The following is a 21687-nucleotide window of genomic DNA, read 5'->3' as shown; positions in this document are numbered from 1 at the left end:
AATATCGACATGGAAGTGTGAAAATTCTGGAGCAATCCAAAGGAACATTGTTCCTTCTATCAGTAACTGTAAATGTACGGTACATTGCTGCATGCCTAAAACTCTCCATTGAACATACAGTACTAAATGTCTAAAGCCTTAAGCCAGCTCTGTGCATAAACCATGTTGGTTGATCAGGACTTGTCTGGGAAGCTCTGTCCATTTAGGTAATGTTCAGCAAAGTCAATTACATGCCATGCATAAATTATCGGTATGCATGAACTAGGCTTGAGTTACTGTATGTTCTGTTGCGGTATTGTTTGCCAAAATTGGGTTGAGGTAAGACAGGTGATTAAAGTGATACTTCAACAACAATGTCTATTGTCTCTATCATTATCAAACACTCGCCCCTGTATGCTTGAAAGATGGATGGTGAGAGTTAGTGGTTTACCTCTCCGGAGAACAGCAGTTTTGGTCAGCTTGACTTTGTCGATTACAATAGATTGCAATGGAGTCACTACACCTGAAAAAAACTTTTCGCTGCAGGAGCAGCTCTCTTTTTTCAGCTCTCTACTGTTTATTTGTATTCAGCTTATTTTACAAATTCTTCTATCCATATTTATATATACACTACTGCTATGTGGGAACAATTACGTTCAAACAACAAACGTGAATAGCTCATTGTAAAAACACCAGACATTTATAGCAATGTTTTGTTTACAATATATTAAGGTTAATGGACTGCATTAATACAACACTTTTATAGTCTACCTCCAACGAAACATGCCAACATTCACACACATTCGTACACTTATGGCTGACATGCAAAGTCATTGGGAGCGTTGAGGGTTCTGTGTCTTGCTCGAGAACACTTTGACACTCTCTGGAGGAGATTTGAACCACGAATCTAATGGTTAGTAGATGACCGCTCTACCTCCTGATCCATGCTGCCTCATCATCAGTATAACCTCCTACTGCTGTCTACTGGATCAGTCCGCATACAGTGGGTGGCTACACACCGGATCAACTGGCTCTGGTATAATAATAATAATTTGAGATGTTCCAATACCATTTTTTCTGATACCAATTCCATCTGATACTAGTGTTGTGTATCTGCCAGTTCCGAGCACCAATTCAATACCAGTGCATCAACTTTCCTTTTTAACTGTATACTATTAACCCTGTATGGATGTTATATGACTGATATCAATGTGCATGATCTGGCTCAGGTTAAACATGAACAAATACATACAGAGAATGAATGCCATACAACTTTTAGTTTATTATCTAGTTTGACAGTCAGTCATAACGGAAAAAGAACATACCAGTAGATAAATTATTTATGATGTTACTTACTAATGTAAAAATATTTCATGGCAAAATTACATGGCATTGGATCGGTGTATAGACTTGCATACTCGCTAAAACCGATACCGATACCAACATATTAAGCAGTGTAATTTTCCAGGGCTGTTAAATCAATATGTCTATCTTTCTCTCGGTCTATTTCAGAGACTTATCTTTGCCTCTGCTCTTTCTCTGTTTCTCATCTCAAAACCATATCAGTCAGTGGCTACAACAATTTTTCGCATGAAATGTCTTCTTTCCTTAAAAAGAGCCTTGAAATGGGGTGGTGTGTGTTTGTCTCTTTGTGTATTTCTTGGGGGGTGGGGGTGGTTACATCCCAGACGTGTTACCACGGTGACAAGGTGCTCCCTGCCGCCGTCGGGTCTCGGCCAAGTTGGGCGCCATGGTGACTGGGTGGTGACAGACTTTGTGACGAGTCTGCTGGGACACCATGGTTGGGTCATGCTTAAAAACACATACATAAGCAGACACAAATGCAATGCATGCTCTTATCAAGCACTTGACACAGGCCTTTAATATAACAAGACTCACATGATTAACACATAGGATATGCAGATGCAAGCTTTTTGCGTAATACATGCATACAACCTGCTGGACCTGCTGGTTTGAGTGTGTCTGTGTGTGTGTGTTTGTGTGTATGTGCGTGTGTGTGTGTGTTTGCAACCTGATGTAGTTGCATGCATGTCATGTGACTGTTGATCTTAAATAGATTTTTTTTCCCAGGCTTTTATCTCAGTTATCGCCTCTAGCAAAAACATTAAACATCCACAGTACTCATCACTGTTGGTGTGTGTGTGTGCGAGTGCGTGCGTGTGTGTGTGCGTGTGTGTGTGTGCGCATGCAAGCATGCGTGTTAATGACTTGCCTCAGTATTGGGGTATGTGTATGTGTTACCGTACACGTAGACACAAATTGAATAATCAAAGGAGAAAAACAAACAACAAATGTCAATCCTAATGCAGATGTGAGACGCACACACACACAGACACATTCACACACAAAAACCTTGACCAGGAGTATAGGAGAAGGCAAGGAGCCACAGTTTGAGCTTCCTGCTGTGAGGGGTCATGACCCCTATCAGACTCTGTGTCAGTCTGCCTATTGTGCCCTGGGTAGAGCACAAACACACACACACATATATGCACACACATATATACACACACACACACATGCATTAACTTACATGGTCTCCATGACGATGGTGGGGGCGACAGTAAGGCGGCAGGATGGCGCTGTGGTGTTCTGATGACAGGACCCAGCCTAATCATCTTAATATATTCACTGTATCTGAGCAAAGCCTACAGGTGTGAGTGCATTAGTGGTGTGTGTGTGTGTGTGTGTGTGTGTGTGTGTGTGTGTGTGTGTGTGTGTGTGTGTGTGTGTGTGTGTGTGTGTGTGTGTGTGTGTGTGTGTGTGTGTGTCTGTGTACATATCTGTGAAAAGTGGGCATTAGGGCAACATAGGTAGCTCATGCAAATAGTCTAATATATAATATACATTATATTAATGTAGATATATTATGATATTTTAGTTTTGATCAGCGATTAGAAACCCTAAAATAAAAGACTGTTGTTGTTTACTGTTTTTTTTTTATTACTTTTGAAATCTTGTGAAATATATAGTGCCAGGAAGTAAATTGTACAAGACAGTTAAGCTGTGGGAGAAAGTGTGTGTGTGTGTGTGTGTGTGTGTGTGTGTGTGTGTGTGTGTGTGTGTGTGTGTGTGTGTGTGTGTGTGTGTGTGTGTTGTGTGTGTTGTGTGGTATGTGTGTTTGTGTGTGTGTGTGTGTGTGTGTGTGTGTGTGGCAGGGAAGGAGGGTATTTGCCATTTGACTTTGACCATCAAGGCTAAATGAAGAAAGGATATACAGTACAATAGTTATGGTGGCTGCTGAGGGAAGTAACTCATTGCTGTGAACCATTAAACCATTAAAAATGAGCAGGTAACTGATGATACAATCCTCTGTAACATATGAATATATTGTAATCTTTATCAATTTTGACGGACTTATATGTTTGTGAACATGCATAACTTTTGACAACCTGGCAGGTTAGTGTGTGAGGTTGCTGTTTTTTATACTATATCAAGTATTTTAGTCTCTTACTTGAACTTCAGAATGGCCTTCAAGCAGCTTTCATTAGACTTTTCCAGATTAAGAGGGACTGATTTCACCGTCATGTCAAATTCTACAAGTTCTTGTCTTACTCTGAATAATCATAATCTTATTGTATTCTTTTTTGTCCTGCTATATTCTCATCTGGTTCACTCTATTCCACTATTTTAGTGCTTGAATTAACAAGGCCATACCTTGCAATGGGGGACAGAGACCCAAGTGTTTTTCTGTATTCTGAACATGTTATCAGTGAAATAGTATAGGACCTCAGATGCAGTGTATAGTTAAAGTTGTTTAAACCAGTAAAACTGTATTTGTTCTCACATAATACCTTCAATGAGAGCACACAAAACATCCACACACAGATGAAGAAGTGACAAAGGGTTAGCACTGAATATGTGCAGGCAGATCTATCCTCATACCCTTATCGATGTCAGAGAATGTGGATCTGCCGCCCCCTTTTGTTTATTAAATGTATGATAGTCTCTGAATGACCAGTTTCTCATGTGAGTGTGGCATCTAGTGGTCAACACAGAAACAGGGGAATTTGATTAAAATAACAAGGAAGAAGAAGTCTCTAGATTAGTTGAATAAAGTTCTGTTTTACTTCCCAAAAAACTGACTGTGACATTTATTGCTATTGTTTTCATAGTTTACTGGCACAATGGAATAGAGCCACCGATGTTAGGTTATAGCCTACCTTGGCTTTCTCTGGTTTGACAAGTCAAAACATGCTCTGTGAGAAAGGTCTGCTGAAAGAGAGAAGTGGCAGCAGAGACTGATTTATATTTAAATACATACATTGTGGTGTAGTGTGTGGCCTTTGTTCTTGTAACTTTTTTCCGTCTGCCTTGGTCAGGACTGCTTGGGAGAAGAGTTACTGTAACTCAAAGGGACTTTTCCTGGTTAAATAAAGGTTTAATAAAAATGAAATAAAAATAAAGACACCAAAAATGTGCCAAATGTAATGACCAAGAAAATAGTAATAGTAATAAGAAATTAACAACAAAAGATAATGGCATTAGGCCTAGTCCTACTAATTGATATAGTCATTCTTTAATTATCCAAGTTCTATTTTTCTTAAGCCTCCCAAGCCAAACTTGGGATGCAACTGACTGTAGTTCCCTGACAAAACTAGACAACAAAGGATGCCAACTTTTTCCATCATACAAATCATAGCTTAGGCTATACTAGGCTGTAGGTTTTTATAGATCAATTATTATGTAGCTGAGCTCCCTAGCCTAGAAAATCTGCCAAGCTTGTGATGCCAGGCTAGCAGCTTGCAGACAATAAACAGTGGGAAAAGCCCCTAATTCACTTCTCCAACATCAGGTTCTGCACTTGGAAGAGGGCACTTTAATCTCAGGACACACTGTAGGCACACAGTTAATGACCCATGCCCACAAGCAATCAAGTTACATCAGGGATTGCCCAGTCTTGCTACATAGACATTTTTTCAGCAAAAATAGTTATTCATACAAATAAGACCAGTGTGCAAATAATACATATAAAAAAAATCAATATCTATAAAAAGCTATATTTGGCATCATGCAGTCGGCCTGTCTTTACATCCCCACATCACAGGCTTCAAAAGCGATGTTAGACCGATGGTCAAGATAGTTCACCTCCCATTCTTATTCCCACTGGAAATATTAGGTTTACCACACTGTAACACAATGAGTCTCTAACACATTATATATAGCCTAAGTCTACGCTAAGCAAATCACATGAGCCTTGGGGGGACAATACAAGCTATATAAGAATGTATTGCTGTTTATCATTTTGCCTGAAAACTGAATTTGAGCAGAAACGGAAGTAGGCTGTAGGGTATCATCTTGACTCACCCATGAGTCTCCGCTCACCCCTTCCTCTCTGACCAATAAGCGAAACCGGTGTAGCATCCTCCAGGCCCCCGGGAGTCTGGACTTCGCGGGAAACGGGCTCGTAATCGAGAATCCCGGACACGACACGCTTCATTGAACCCCTGATTTAACAACTGGTTTTTGATACCGAATCGACGTTTCGTTAATTTATGATTTTGAAACTGTTATGGTAAAAAACGGAGCGGTGACACGGCTTAAACCGCTCTAGGACTGCTGCTAACACCCGAGCTAACGTTAGGTTGTCTCGTCGGCTAACAGGAACATTGTGTCTCATGCGACAAGACAGAAAATAACGCTGGCTTGTAACGAAACAAAGGGCTGACGCTGTCAGGCACAAACATATAAGTTAGCATGTTTAACTTGGATCGTTTTCGTTTTGAGAAGAAGGCGGCGGCGACGGCGACGACAGCAGCAACAACAACAACAAACAAAGACCAGGACAGCGGGTCTAATAGCCCAGAGTCCGAGAAGGAGAACAAGCCAGGTAACCGACGGTTAGCAGATGCTGTTAGCCAGATGCGTCAAGCATGCTATCGTTAGCAGCAGTTAGGTAACGTTAACACATTCAGTGTTAACATGCTGGTCCTTTGCTGCAGGTCAGAACGACTATATTGCACATTTACAAGAAAGAAAGAGAACATACCTTTATTAGTCCTATTAACTTTTTACTCTGTTTATTTTTTCATGTTAAACACACACACAGGCCCGAAATGCACACATGCACAAACATGTCCAAAATACATGCATCAATGGCGAGATGGGCTGCTTGAGGAAGCTCCCAGAGCAGGTTTAGGTTTCGGTGCCCTGCTTGAAAAAATCCTCGGCAGTGACCAGGAGGTGAAATGCCAAAGGCGAAATCTCCAGCCACCGGTCCACCCTCCGTTCTTGATCCGTACGGGTTTTGAACCACCTTCAGTTTCCAAGCCAAGTCTAGCCAATATAATGGGGAAGACGCCCATTTAATCAAAAACTGCCATAGTTTCTGATGTAACGCTAAATTGGACTGCAAGTTCGTTGTCATTATAGTGAGGTCGTGTGCCTGTGTTCTGGGTAGTACCGACAGTCATATATCTGAGTATTTTGAAGGCAGTCTATCGTTACCAATAATGTGAAGGTATTTCGGAAATCTAATGGAGCTTTGAGACAGGAATGTCTCTTTTCCCTACATCCTTTTGAGATCAGAAAAATACTCTGATGGTATATAACACTCTTTAACTTTATTGATCAGTGGTGATATACAATTGAAACTAAATTAGATTACTGCTTTTAAGTGGGCAGCTGTAAAGCACCAAGGGAGAATATAGGGGTTTAGTGTATTGCTCAAGGACACTTCAATATGTGGACAGGAAAAGCCAGCGTTCCAACTTTCTGCACCAGAGCATCGTTGAATGAGTTCTTTTCTCTCATAGTATCGTCCACCTTTTAGGCTTGTCCAACGATGTCAGAAAGGGAGGTGTTGGTGGATGGGGGTACAATGCAGCAATTGATACATGACTCATACGCTTACCAGAGTTTCTGGTGAATATTCTCAGGTGACACACTCCTTTCCCACATGCAGCATACAGTTTATTAGTGCAGTGTGACTTTACTGTACGTAGGCAAAAAAGTATGGGTAACAGAGCGATGGCCCCAGGTACCATGTCACACACGCTCCATCAACTCAAGTCGGGATACAACTTTATGATGGATAGCTGGTAGCCTAACCACTGTCTCGTTAATAACAACAACATGATACCTTCTCATTAAGGCTTATAATTATTAAGCTTTTGGCAACATGATTTATGTTCTTTGCTTATCACTGTTCTTGCTGCGTTCCCTTGAGGTTCAGCTGTTTCAGGCGGTTACAAGCAGCAATATAAGGCCCAAAGTCTGTTTGCGTTCTCATTATTAGTTTAACACATTTGTATGGCTAATAGACACAGGGAAATCAATATTACAAGTTGCATTAAGATAGAAGAAAAGCCTAGCCTAATATCTAAAGTTTCTGTAGGTCATGACAAAGACATATTTTCATATGCAAGGCTAACAGTAGAGCATTGTCATCTTCCATAAAACCAAACTAATCGTTAACTTTGCAAATGAACATCATACCGTCACAAACTTTTGCTGTATTGTGCATTACTGCTGTGAATGCTTCTGTTAACTTGTTTTTAACATTTCTTTGTTCAGCTCCAATGAAGCCTGGCAAAACCCCACCAAAGTCCCATGCCCGAGGAGTGGTTTTTGAGGAAGTCATTACGATTGACTTGGAAGAGGAGGAGGGTCTCTCTGAAACAAAGACCAAATCACCATTACACAGGAAGTAAGTGAACTGAAATGACCACATTTTTCACATTAATGCTGATTCATACTGCTTTACAGTATTGTCTGTCTTCTATAGGACTCCCAACGGGAAACCGTCCAAAAATGTGGCATCAGCTCACACAGGTGACGAGGACAAAGAATTGGAGGATAAAATGAACAGAGTGCTGGAGATGTTTCCTCAGTTGTCGAGGACAGAGCTACTAGAGGTGAGTTGAGATCATAGGTTGAGATAGAGGCTCTGCAACTTCTCAGCATAGAATATATTAGTTTCCCTTCGAATTGCTTTATTGTCGCTATACTCAGGTAAAATGAAATTTTACATGTCTTCTCTCGATGTAGACAAAATACAGGAAATAAATAAGATCAGTACAGGATTTGAAGAATCTGTATTGTGCTGTTACCTGCTGTCAAAGCTAACTTTATTCTATTTACTGACTTTACTGTACTCCAACTTAAGGCTAAATGTGTTATCAAGATAACAGCCAGCAATAATTTGGACACTGATCATATGACTCAATAATCCCCTTTCATCTCCTGTTTCTCTGTTCAAAGCACCTTGTTATTTCCCGTTTTACAGGTCATTGGGAGCACAAGCACACTGGATGGTGCTGTAAATGCATGCCTCTCAAAGTTTGGTGATAATGAAGGTAAATATAAAAAATCATCACATAGTGTGCCTGTGAATGTTCTCATTTGTCCAGGTCATCATTATCAGTTCATGTACGCAACTGTGCAATTAATAATCTACTCTTACATACCTGGGCACCTTGTTTTTATTGTGCAATAACTTTATCCACCACATAAGTGCAATAATTTAATCTTACTGCTCATTTCTGTCATATACAGTCATACATATTTTATCTTATACATTTTCTCTACATTTAACTTATCTGTTTTAATTTTCTGTGAATTTTATTTTACCTGTATTCTTACATCTACTTCATGTATATTTAACTAAGACTTTATTGTTGGGTTTTTCTAAACTTTCTGTATTTATTAAGCTAAGAGTTTATTGGTTATCGTATACTGTATTTTTTTATAACTCGTGTTTTTTTAAGCTGCTGGAAATTAAATTTCCTTACAGGAGTCATCCCAAAAGGATAAATAAAGAGAAGTCTAACTCTAAGTCTGCTCCCTCTGATATAGAGGCATCAGCTTTAAATTATGACTGTAGAAGGATGAAGCGTTGTCACTGCCTTCCAGCATGTTCTCATTGATGCAAAATAAACATTGCATACTACGCCTGCATCTGGTAGACTTGTTAACTTTGGTTGATGTTGGACAGTATTTACCCTGAGTTTTTCAATGCATGGTAATGAAAAACAGTTTTAATGATAATAAAAAATGAACACTTTAATACTAACCATCAGGATTTTATTGCAGTTTATCATTCAACATTTTCATCCTTAATACTGGACCATGTGTACAGGTGGAGAAAAGTGATACATGATTCCAAATATAGGAAAAATCGCATTAAAAACGCATACTAAAAAACAGCCTGCTGCGCTGGCTACTTTTTTCAATTAGTTGGATACTTTTGAGAGTAGTAGTTGCTCTGTCTTCTCAGATCCAAACCAAGGCAGGAAAAGAAAGCAGGATGGATCCAGCAGTTCGCAAGACAGTGGTGAGATTCAGCCCAGCAAGAAGAGAAGATCATCAGTGGTAAGATTACTAATGTTAACTTCATGGTTTAACATCTAAAAAACTGTTGCTTCTTTTTGACAAAGACCGAAAACAAAGAAACAAATTTATGAGAGAAACACACAATTATTTCATGAAGGGTGACAACAGTCAATCTGTATGTTCCTTGTTATGATATTGATCATGTGTTGAGGGTGATATTGTAAGAAGCGGCACACACACCTAGGCGAATATATTGGCAATCACTGGTTTCTGGACTGTCGGTGGCCAGTTGCAACTTTTTTAATGTACTGCAATTGGACTTCCGTTCGGGTTTGTATCCACCTTTCTTGTATTTAAACCAAAAGGTTTCTGATGAAGAAGATGAGGAAGGCAGAGAGCCAAGCTGGGAAAAGCAAGAAGCCATGGTCCGAAGACTGCAGAAAAAGTTTCCTGAACAGGACAAAGAGGTGAGGACACACACACACATGTCCCTGTCTGTAACGCATGAAGCTGTATTGGCATTCATTTTAGTCCAGTCTGATTCTACCCTCTCAAACTGTTGATACTCTGCATAACACTACACTGGGTGTGTGACTGAGCCTTTGTGTTTGATACAGTATAATATGTTCTTACACAAGTCCAGCACCAGAAACCTTGCAGCTGAAGCACATTAAGCTCATTATGACAACTTGCACACTAATATTACCCTAGAGCACTATCGCTCAAATTCAAAACACTATCACTAACGCTGGGTAATTTTTACTCGAGATAATACACCCAATAAAAAGTACCTGTCATCAAAATACATCAAAACATGACAATACATGACAAATGTATGTCATGTCTAGCAAAATGAAAAAAAGCATGAGTTGAGCATATAAAAATGCTCCACAATTAATGGAAAGTTAGGATTTTGGGAACAACAATTACTTAAAAAAGCAAATTAAGATGGAAACTTGTTTTTTGGTCCAGCCATTCCTGGTGAATGCTCAGTGTCCTTGGCACACATATACCACTTTCCCTGGATAGAAGCCACCAAAAACCTGCTTTACCATCTATCACTATTGCTGGGTGAAAATCACCCAAACACGTGCCTGGAAAAGTTTTTTTTGGATTAGGAAAACACCCATGCCATCAAAGTTGTCAAAAACAATGCCGAAGCTACCCAGAGACCCATGACAACCGGATAACCGAGGAAATGAAAATCACGTAAATTTATTTGCTCAGGTGAAAACCACCCGGAAATGGTGTTCTAGGGTTAAAGAGATACTAAACCCGTTTCAGTCCGCCGAGTGATGCAAAACAACGCACTTCGTATCCTTCAGCAGATTTCAGTAGCTCTCCGAGACTGCGCCATGGTGACAAACACCATTCATTTGAAACGTAGAGTAAAATGAGTGTATCTGTTATGAGACGTGAAAATTCTGTCTGACATGCTTGTGGTCTAGACTAAGGGTGCGTTAGTCCAATGATTGCATTGCATTATAGAGTACTTATCCATCACCTGTTTTGCAGCTACTTGAAATCATGGCTGACCCAAGAAACTGCCAGACTGCAACAAGAAAAGAAAAAACTGCAGATTTTTGCAAGGCTGTGTCTGGAAACAGTGGCTCTTGTGTTTAAGTTCTGACTCTTGCTGATGTTTATCTTGTAGGAGCTGCGGATGGTGCTGCAGGAACATGACTGGAATGTTGAGGATGCTCTGGAGGTTCTACAGATGTTCTCAGACCCAGGTACAAACACAGCACCTGTCGCCTGAGTCTAACAAACTTTTTACTGATCTAATATTTATGTTTACTTTACGGATTCTGACACACATTCAGGCTCAAGTCATTTTTTCATTTTTTCTGTTGACAGATAATACAAGTTTCAGCTCACCTGACACAGAAGAGAAGAAATCCAGTAAATCGAAGAGCAAAGATAAGTCAAGCAAGGACCACAAGAAGTTGAAGCGCAACAAAGATCACAGAGACAGTGAAAGTAGGAGGAATCGCCAGGACTCCGAAGACGATTTAGTTATTAGTGAAACAGAGAACGAGGGTAAAGACGATACAGATGCTACAAAGGACAGTGACGAAGATTCAGAGTCTGACAACAGTGAAGGTTTCAAAAAGAAAAGTAGCACTTCTACTCTGTCTACATGGCTTAAAAAAAATTCTGACTCAGAATCCTCATCCACCTCTGTCAAGAAAACAACTACCTCTTCCTCCCTGGAGCCATCGTCTTCTTCCTCTACTGTTCAGATGCTGTCTAGATTTGCCAGTGGGACAAGTATTGCTAAGAAGCAGGCAGCAGAGAGAAAGAGGCGGGCACGTGCCTCAGACGAACATGTAAGTTCTGAGGGGGAAAATGACGACGAAGAGGATGTAGTAAGCAGTGAGTTTGACGACTCTGACAATGAACTGGATTCCACAGTTGGCATGACAGGTCTGAAGAAAGAGATACTCACGTTCTTCCAGGATGCATCGATCGATGAGCTGTCGCTGATTTCTGGGTGCTCTGTTAAAAAAGCTCAGAAGATTGTGGAACTCAGGCCTTTTGATGACTGGCAAAGCCTGGTAAGTCTGGATGTGTGTGTATGTTTGTGCTCCTATGCAGTTAAGACAATAAACATAAAATAGACATCATGCAGGGGATTCCTTCATGTCAAATAAAACAATTTGAACAAGTCATAGATTGCAAGAGTCAGAATCAGTCATAGTCTGAAATCTTCCTACCGAACACCTGGAAAATTACTTTGACCTGCTGAGTTCCATTCACACTTGTTGAGTGCACTACACAATGGTCTTCGTGTAAAAGCAAGACATTCTTTACAATCAATTGAATAGCAGAACTATTCAACTCCTGACACAGCTTATGCTTTCTTTCATCCGATTTAGTTTGGTCATTTTCCAAACATTTACCTGTCAACAGAGATTAACGTTAACAGTAATTGTTTGTAATAATTATGACAAGGTGTCATGTTGCAGTAGAAAAGCAGTGGATCGTTGTTTAAACCAAACTCAACAATAAGGTTGTGTTGTCAGCACCTTTTATCACGTGTTTGGCTTTATAAGTTGTTCCGCAAGATGGGAACACTACCCTGATCATAGGTACTGTATATGCAACCTGTCAAGCCTACTTTCAATGCAGTGGCACCAGTGAAGTAATGCAGAGATTCTCAAACATTTTGTCCCTATCCACTGTCAGGTCATTTAATGACAGACTTACTTTTGCAGTAGAAGTCAATGGGTACTCTGTAGATACTCAACATATTGTATGAATTTTAATAGTATGTTTTTTCCTCTTCAGGTTGATGTCTTCAGTAAGGACAATGGGCTTTCAGAGAACCTACTGCTGGGCTGCAAAGTCGTCCTCAGAGAGCGCCAGGTTGTCCGGAGTCTGATGTCCAAATGTGATACAATTTCCTCAAAAATGGTCAAACAGGTCACCGAGGTGATGGAGAGGGGCACAGGGTCCTTGAAACAGCCCGCTTTACTCAACAGTCAGTGAGTAGAATGCACAAGTTTGCTTGTTACGTTTTCACGTATTCTTCAAGTTCATCAGTGCTGGTGTCAATTTGCTACCGTACTCAAAACATGGAACCTTTGTATTTTGTAAGTCATCTTGATCGCAGATCTTTTTCTGAAATCTTAACAATGTACAAAACAAACCTGCAGCTGAGCCTAGAGCAAAAAGACCCCTGGTACAGGTTCATAACTTATCCTTCAAGTCAGTCTCAAGGGTTTGCTGGCAGAGTTGGATTTTTCTTGCAAACTTTTCTCTCTTTTTTTACCAACTCTGTAACTTAGTTTTTTGTGGGATTATCAATGAATTCAATGTGCTTATTCTTAGAAAGCATGCTAAAACATTAAGGGATTCTCTAGAAGATTTCTGCCTATATGATTAACTTTCCGTGAGAGAGCGGTCCAGTTACTGACTTCGGGTTGCACACACACAGACACATATACACACATGTACCACACATTCACTCATTTTTTCATTAGGTAATGCTCATTTTTCGTCTTAACAGAGTAGTAGATCTCCAAGGGTGCATACTTAGTAGTTCTGCCTTAAGCTCTTTGCATATTAAATCTGTATTTTTCATATGCATGTTTTTAATGTTATCCCAAAAAAAATGATACGCACAAGTCTTACACACTTAGCCCAATTCCTTTTATTTTATTATTTGTTCAGAAAACTTGTAGTACGAGACAAAATGCTGTTGCATTGTCTCTCGCATATCCTCTCTCCATTTGAGGTACCCGAATGTCGCCACACTGCGGCTTGCATTCGGCACTGTGGCTACCTAAAGTCCGCTGTCCTCTCTGTCTCAGTCCTCTATTTCATTTCCTTCCTCGTCATCATCATCCACCTGAATATTACTATCTGACCCGTTGAAGGTAGGCCGTGTTGGGAGACCAAGTGAATCAGTTTATCAGATGGTTTTTTATGATGACGTTTGTATGTGCGAGAGAATGGATGAAAGTTTTGGAGTCAGTGTGTTAACGTAATAGACACATGAGGTCGCATTCATTTTGGAAGAAAGTATGGACTTGGTGTGCAAAGGCTTTTACTCCTCGTAATATTTTTCTTTCTTGTATGATTACCTATTTTTACTTACCTCTCTGTGCGTTTGCGGAGTCCCTGGTTGCCTTTTTCACATAGGACATTCTGACATGTCACAGTAGGAAAAGCATAGGTGTAAATAATGAAGTTAATGATGTCTGAATTCACTTAGCTACTTTGATTTAAGGGTCCTGGTATTGTGCATGCAGACTCACTGTCACTCTGATTGGGGCACTCAAATAACACCTGTGCTTTTCCTACTATGACAAGTCAAAATGTCGGCTGTGAAAAAGGTGTATGCCAAAACATTAGAGTCCATTCAGCTGTTAAATAATATCATAATCATACCTGAGGCACATTCAGATTACATAGTGGTTATTAAAAAAAATTATATATTTCTGTCAAACTATTTCATGGAAGATTAGAAAGTCCGGTAAAGAATTACATGGGTGACATTTTTGCTTCCATTCAAGATGTATTAGGACTTATTGGTGATTTACAGTTTGTGTTTTTTATAAAAATGAGGGATCCATTTCTTGTCCTCAGTCAGTTGTTGGTTGTCTTTCAGGTACCAGCTGAAACCCTATCAGCTGATTGGTCTAAAATGGCTGCTGCTTCTACATGAGCACAAACTGAGTGGTATCCTCGCTGATGAAATGGTAAGGCAACCAGCCTCAGACCTGTGGGAAGTGCACTACCAACATTCATGAGGAGTTTTGTTCACAAGCCCAAAAAAAGACCTGAACATTTAGGGCCCACTCACACTGTCCATCCGTACCGTGCCCCATGCTTTAGGGTACTTGTCCCCCCCTCCCTCTCCCCCCGCGGGCCAGGGCCTCGGCGGAATACTTCTTGCCTGTCCATACGTCATCACACCGTAACACGTCACACGCATTGATTGACGTCATCGTGATGCGTTGCGTTGTTTACAAATCTTTCCATAGACCTCGGAGTTTTCGTGCGTCTTGTCCAACTGTTTTTGAATATTGTCATCCGACCAAATCTGCAGTAAACACTCCACCTCCGCATCAAACCAACGGCAACATTTCGCCGCTATTGTTTTAAATGTCCGCACATGGTCCGTCCATCTTTTTTCTATGTCCGAACAGGCGCACATAAAATGACGTCAGAACAGACGTAGGCCTCGTGCTCGTACAAGTGCGCACGCATGCTCATGCTCGTACATATGCAAACGTTCTTTACAAAAGCCCACCTTTCCCAAGCGGCCCGCGTCTAGGGGCGGTGCGGTTGCACTCACACTGGTCAAATGAACTAGACTTTACCCGTGAAATGTGCTTGGGCACTGTACGGATGGACAGTGTGAGTGCACCCTTAATAAACCAAACAGGACAGATGACGCTTACCACTTGTTTAAGTCACCATGCGATGAGCGTTACTGTGCCACTATCAAAGAGTGTTTTGTGTGCTTATGTAGCCACCCTGCAGGTGAATAAACAATCAGAAAGTGAGGATAAGTAAGAAGAACCGTACAAACGGCAGTGAGTTTAAATTGTTGTTTTATTCCAAAGAAGGTGAAAGAAGTGAGAACTGGGATTAAGTCTGTCAGGATTATTGTTATTTTATGCTTGTCGTATGGGATCTGAAACGCAGGTGTTCAAATATCTCTGTCTGTTCACCTGGCTCTTTGTCTCTTTATATTTGTATTTTTATATCTGACTGACTCTTTCTCCTTCACTCCTTTTCTCAGGGTTTGGGCAAAACTATCCAGGCGATAGCATTTCTGGCCCAGCTATATCAGAATGGAATAGATGGTCCTCACCTCATCATTGTGCCGGCTTCTACTTTGGGTAATGATCTTCATAAATCACACACTTTGCTACCTTGCTTCATAATATTTATTCTAACAACATACACTTGATGATAATGTTTATCAAAACGGCATGTTGTGTGTCTTGTCGAAGGTCATGTTTGCACAAAGCACTTTTTGTTTGGAAAAGGACCATTTTAATAAAAATTATGGCTGCAGTCGCCTCACCTGTTGCCTTGGTGTATCTAAAGTCTGTGTTTTTTCTTTGCTCTTTTATTGTTAAATGAGTACTTTAAAAAATGATCATTAATTTTTGATTTGTGCTCATTTCATTCTCTCCGTCTTGTAGATAACTGGGTCAGAGAGCTGAAGGTTTGGTGTACAAGCCTTAAAGTGCTAGTCTATTGTGGTACGACTCCTCTCTCATCTTTCACATTGAGATTTGTCATGTTGTTTTCCTTATGTGAACCCACTAATTGATCTGGGAACCTTAAGTGTCCTGTATGATGAAGCATGTATTTCGATGCGGTGCTGTTGTCTCTCTGTACACAGCCTTATTCAGGGTCTTTTTTTACAGTTTTGAGCAGTGTGTATTCAAATGTTTTTTATGCAGGATCTGTGGAGGACCGCCGCTACCTCAAACACGACCTCCTCAATGAAGATACTGAGTGCAACGTCATTGTGACCACGTGAGCAAACGCGTGCACACACTCCATTATATCTGACAGATTTAAGTGCTGGTGATTTCAGGGCCATTCAGAGCAACGTATTACTCGCACATAAACACAAAGTAAAGGAGTATTTTCGTCTTATTCTGTTTTGCTTGTTGGATTTGTTTTACAGGTATAACATGTCTATAGGAAACGGTAACGACCGCAGCCTTTTCCGTAAGCTTCGTCTGAAGTATGCTGTGTTTGATGAAGGGCACATGCTGAAGAACATGAACTCTCTGCGCTACCGCCACCTTATGGAGATTAACGTTAGTTCACTGTCTTTTTGCAGTGTATATCCTGCCACTGCCATCCTCCTATTTCTGTGGTACATTCATATCTGTCATCTTTTTAACAAGAAGTTTCACATAACAGTGTAGGATCTCTCTCTCCCTCTCAACCCCCCCACCCCCACCCAATAGGCAGAGCATCGGTTGCTGCTGACAGGAACTCCTTTACAGAACAACCTCTTGGAGCTGATGTCTTTGCTGAACTTCATCATGCCATCCATGTTCTCCAGCACCACTACACAGCTCTCCAAAATGTTTTCTATGGTTAGTGTGTGTCTTCGACCACTATTCTTTTTGAAGCTGGATGGATGGATAGCTCAGATTTTAAAAACACATCTGGTACTTCATAAAATAGCGGGCTGTGAGTGAGTGACATCTTCACTTTGATAATTTATCTTGATTGTATCTCCTGGCTCTCCGCTTAGCAAAACAGTTTGCATTTTTTTCAAGTGTTTAACATTTTATGTTACATGTCAGAAATCCCATGAGGAGCAGAGTCGCTTTGAGAGGGATCGTATTTCTCAGGCCAAACTCATCATGAAACCTTTTATCCTCCGAAGAGTTAAGAGCGAGGTGAGTTGATAAGATAAAGTTGATGACCTTTTGAGGAACGATTTCCTCAATAGGCCTCTGGGTTTTTTTTAATCTCACCTGCACAATCTGTTTCTCTTTGTATGTATTTACTTATGTTGCCTTTAATTGTGCAAATACATAAATATAAATCACAAATGTTACAGATTTGTATTGTGTAAATATTCTGAATGTGAAAAGTGTGTTTCGTGGGGAAATCTGGCATGAAAATGATTTTCTCATTCTCCCAGTTTGATTTTTTTTATTTTGCTGTAGTTACAACCTGAAGTAAAAGTATAGTCAAATAAATTAAATAGTTTCTCTGCATCCAACTATGTTTAAAAAAAAGAGACAATAGAATCCATGAACATTTTGTTTCATTCTGTTGATTAGAGAAGAATCGGGAGTCTTAAAGTACATGACAAATTTAATCTTCAGCATTTGTTACTTGTTTATTTTAGTATTCTGCCGAGGCACACTTCACACAAACAGATTTTCTTGGACATAACCGTTTGCTTAATGATGAGTCACAATAAGAGTATTTAGTAGTTCGATCTCCATGTAGGTATTGTGAATAACTTAGGTTATTTCCTTTTTTCCAGGTTCTCAAGCAGCTGCCAGCTAAGGAAGAAAAGGTAGAGTCCTGCCCAATGAGTGAGAAACAGCAGGTTCTCTACCAGACCCTCTTTAATAAACTCAAGGCTTCTGCTAATGGCGAGAGTAAGCCCGATTTACTGTTGTACATCATAGTGTTATTTTTTGCAAACAGAAAATATTTTCTGGTTAACAACTTCCCTGCATGCTTTTTCTCTGCAGAACATGAGTTGTGTAATGTGATGATGCAGTTGAGGAAGATGGCCAACCACCCTCTGCTTCATAGACAATACTACACCACAGAAAAGCTTAAAGCCATGAGCAAACTCATGCTCAAGGTCAGTCTTACTCCCTGTTTTTATTCTGTCTTTTATTTGGTTGTTATTCCACATGAATGTCTTTTTACCCATCCCTCTGCACCATCTCTGGTATATTTATCTGCCTCCTCTTGTTAAAGATTGTTTCCATTCTTCTTATTCTCCCTTCACAGGAGCCAACTCACTTTGATGCAGACGCTGCTCTGATCCAGGAGGACATGGAAGTGATGTCAGACTTTGAGCTGCATCGTCTGTGCCAGCAGTACTACTCGATCAGCTCCTACCAACTTGAAAAAGATCTCCTGCTTGACTCTGGGAAATTCCACCACATCACAGAGCTTCTGGCTTCACTTAAAAACAAGGTAAATACAAATGTGCATAACTATGTCAGTGGTGCATGGAGGAGTAATGGGTAAAGATCTTATGGAGCATAGCTGTTATTTCTGCCTTGCAGGGAGACCGAGTGGTATTATTCAGTCAGTTCACCATGATGCTGGACATTGTGGAGGTGCTGCTGAAACATCTTAAGCATCGTTACGTCAGACTGGATGGATCTACACCCATAGCCAACAGGTCAGCGTTGTACACTACACTAAGGTCAAGTCAGTTGAAGCCAGCAAGTCCGGATCATGACTCATCATAGTACTATTCAAAATCTATTTAGTGATCCCTACTGCAAACAGCATAATTGTTCATACTACACAGCACCTTTGCAATGGGACTGCTGCATATGCTTAGGTTGCATGAAAATATTTTATTCTAGCTGTTATCTCAGGGTGTATGATTACAGATTCAGCAAAATGGAAGCAATGTTTGGTATTCTTTTTTGCTAACGTAGAAATTGTCACATGTAATGTCTAAAAGGATTTCTTTGTCCTGCAGGATAGTGTTGATTGATGAGTACAACACGGATCCTGACATATTTGTGTTCCTGTTGTCAACACGTGCTGGTGGCCTGGGCATCAACCTCACCTCAGCCAATGTTGTCATCCTACATGACATCGACTGCAATCCGTACAATGACAAACAGGCAGAGGATAGATGTCACCGTGTAGGCCAGACCAAGTAAGATGGAATCTGTAAATTCTATAATAATAATTTGACATGATGAGTTTTTTGTTTTTTTTTACCTGATGAGGTCTTGTAATAGGAATTCCCTTAATGTCATAATGTCAGATTTTGGATAGAAAATACCTCTGATGGAATTCAAATCTCAGAATAATACAGTGAGTATTCAATGCAATTACAGGACCTCCTCTGGTAAAAATCTTCCCTTTAAGAACACTGCTTAATGTATTGATTATACATGAGTGACTAATGTACCTCGCTGTGGGTGTCAGGACTGTGCAGGTGATTAAGATGATCAGTAAGGACAGCATAGAGGACTGCATGCTACAGCTGAGCCAGAAGAAACTGAAGCTGGAGCAGGACATGACTGCTGCTGAAGGTAAGGACATTTGTACATATACACAATCTTATTTAACTGCATGTACGCAATCTCACCAATAAATTTGTGAAATTGATTTAAATTTTACAATGCATTCTAAATAATCAAAACAACAAAAGGACAGTGATGATTTCTTTAGTGAGTGCTAGCCATTTAAGTCCAAGCTATAGCATTTAACACAGACTTTTGCAAAAAAGTATAGAATAATGTAATAGTTGAAATAGTTGACCCAGCAGTTTGATGTGTGATTGTTCCTGGGTTTGTTCTGTTCATGTTCATTTCAACTCAGCAAGAACAAGAAAGGAGGGATCCTTCTTGCATGTCAGATAGACATGCAATGGCTGTTGTGTATACAGAAATAACAATAGTAAAATTACAATATGTAGCACAGTTCACAATATTAGGTAGATAAAGTACAGCTATGTAAGAAGATCAAAGAAGACATACAGCAACTTTCCTGTGCCTCTAAGCACTGGTGTAGAACTGCAAGCAATACAGTATATCTAAAGCTTAAGGTCAGTGACAATCATGTTGCACACAGTGTTAGAACCAGCTGACTTGCGTTAATCCTAACCTTCTGTTAACCAATTATTTGCAAAGGAACAAAGAAATAAAGCATAATTTGTTCTTTAGGTGGTGAGGGGACAATACCTGAAGATATGGCATCTTTGCTCAAAGCCTCGATGGGACTGTGATATGCAAACACATGAGACATGAAACTTGAAACTGTAAAAATTCATTTTTGATGGCATTCCTGTTATTCTGGGCACTCTGTGTCTGTATTGGAAAACTACTGAGAACCATATGCTACCGTGAAAACAAGTTCTGATATTGAGCTCTGATTTACTGTGTAGCGTGGTGGCTGTGCCTAAAACACTATTTTTACATGCACACAGTTTTTCTTCTACTTTAACTACGAGATCAATATATAAAAGTGAAACAAAAATGTTGCCTTTTATACGCTCCACATGTTACACAAGGATTCTCTGTAGAAACATGAGAAAGTGGAGTTTCGAAGTTAAGGCCAAATTGTCAGTAATGCACCATGTTTTGGAGTACACCACCCAAAATACCTGTTTAAATTCAAATAACCAATGCAGTCTTATATTATTTACATTCAGATAAAGGTACTTTATGCTGGTTCGGAAAATGATGCTTACTGGTCTTGATGGATGAAATATCATGGAAGTTGTATAAAGAAATGAAGAATGGTAGGTTTTTATACCATCCTTTCCACCTGACAGTATTAGATGTTGCCCAACTGATATGCTCTTACTTGCCAGCTCTTAAAAACGAGATGAACTACAGCAATATTTTAACAGCAACGTATATAACAACTCTACAGAAAATGTTGCTGTTGTCGTTGGTTTGCTCTGATACCACTCCCAATCAAACAGTTTTGACAATTGTAGTTGCATCAGAAAGTCAGCCGGGTAACTGGAAAATTGTATTCTCTGTAAGTGTAATGTGTCAAGTTTCATCCTGATGTCATATTTGAATTCAATTTTAAATTAGTACACACACATTCCAGTTCCAGTGTGTAAAACGAGAAACGTCAAATAGAATGTCTTTAATAAGAATGGTGGTTGAATTTCTTTCTTTGTTTCTCTAATTTTTAAATATCTTGAACTAAGTGACACAAAGAAGATGATTTAATGATGCAGCTGCTCCATTCATGTACTGTATAAGTGGCAAATGTGTTGTAAGTGTTAAAGCTTTTACTAAGTCATTTGTATGTTTCTAAGGTTTCTGTTTAAACTGAATAATAAAGATTGGAATACATTTTTGTATGGTCATGTCTACAGCAATTCAGCAGGAACAGCTGCCAATAAGAATATTCCCTAGATTTCATCACATATGATTTATTGTAGGATTTAAACTGGCTGTGGTTTGGTAGCAGCTGATAGACTTAATAACACCAAATTCGGCAACATAAGGTCTGTTGTACACATTTGGAATGGTTTTCAAACTCCATGTAAATGCAGAGTGGGGGTTGGTGCCAGGCACGACTTCAGCTTCTTCCAGGGTGCATGAAGGGGAAAGCTGTCTAAAGAGGTTAAAACAAGGTAAGTCGCAATTTTGGCGAAAGTTTTGACTTCTCTTAAACTCCATGTATGAGTTATGTAATGGAGGATTGCCCTTTTTTTAGTTTAATTTGTGAACGGCAGTATAT

General features: G+C 39.8%; 1 protein-coding gene across 2 annotated transcripts; it reads left to right on the top strand.

Moving 5' to 3' along the window:
* The first annotated feature begins 5593 nt into the window (after nucleotides 1–5593).
* On the top strand, nucleotides 5594–20275 carry smarcad1a (SNF2 related chromatin remodeling ATPase with DExD box 1a). Of its 2 annotated transcripts, XM_083912432.1 has the most exons (23): nucleotides 5594–5827; nucleotides 7513–7645; nucleotides 7724–7853; nucleotides 8225–8294; nucleotides 9215–9309; nucleotides 9636–9737; nucleotides 10925–11003; nucleotides 11128–11828; nucleotides 12562–12758; nucleotides 14387–14477; nucleotides 15527–15626; nucleotides 15936–15995; nucleotides 16200–16275; nucleotides 16430–16565; nucleotides 16719–16850; nucleotides 17064–17159; nucleotides 17759–17876; nucleotides 17973–18088; nucleotides 18241–18429; nucleotides 18522–18640; nucleotides 18950–19132; nucleotides 19408–19514; nucleotides 20148–20275. In XM_083912432.1, exons 1-23 carry the CDS (start codon nucleotides 5695–5697, stop codon nucleotides 20207–20209), a joined length of 3225 nt encoding a protein of 1074 aa, XP_083768558.1. In that variant the 5' UTR covers nucleotides 5594–5694; the 3' UTR covers nucleotides 20210–20275. The 2 variants fall into 2 exon arrangements, 1 of the variants encoding a protein (XP_083768558.1); XR_014593178.1 differs by lacking the exon at nucleotides 20148–20275 and having other exon boundaries at nucleotides 19045–19132; nucleotides 19408–19500.
* Nucleotides 20276–21687: the final 1412 nt, after the last annotated feature.

This window comes from Echiichthys vipera, assembly GCF_963691815.1.
Source record: "Echiichthys vipera genome assembly, chromosome: 4".
NCBI lineage: Eukaryota > Metazoa > Chordata > Actinopteri > Perciformes > Trachinidae > Echiichthys > Echiichthys vipera.
Note: the sequence above shows the minus strand (reverse complement) of the source record. Positions and strands in the feature narration are given on the sequence as shown.

Bases quoted from the DNA above. Each gene is read 5' to 3' on its own strand.
- smarcad1a (XM_083912432.1), top strand. From the start codon at position 5,695: ATGTTTAACTTGGATCGTTTTCGTTTTGAGAAGAAGGCGGCGGCGACG. The intron at 18,430-18,521 runs GTAAATACAAAT...TCTGCCTTGCAG, and splicing joins TGGCTTCACTTAAAAACAAG to GGAGACCGAGTGGTATTATT. The intron at 19,133-19,407 runs GTAAGATGGAAT...TGTGGGTGTCAG, and splicing joins CACCGTGTAGGCCAGACCAA to GACTGTGCAGGTGATTAAGA.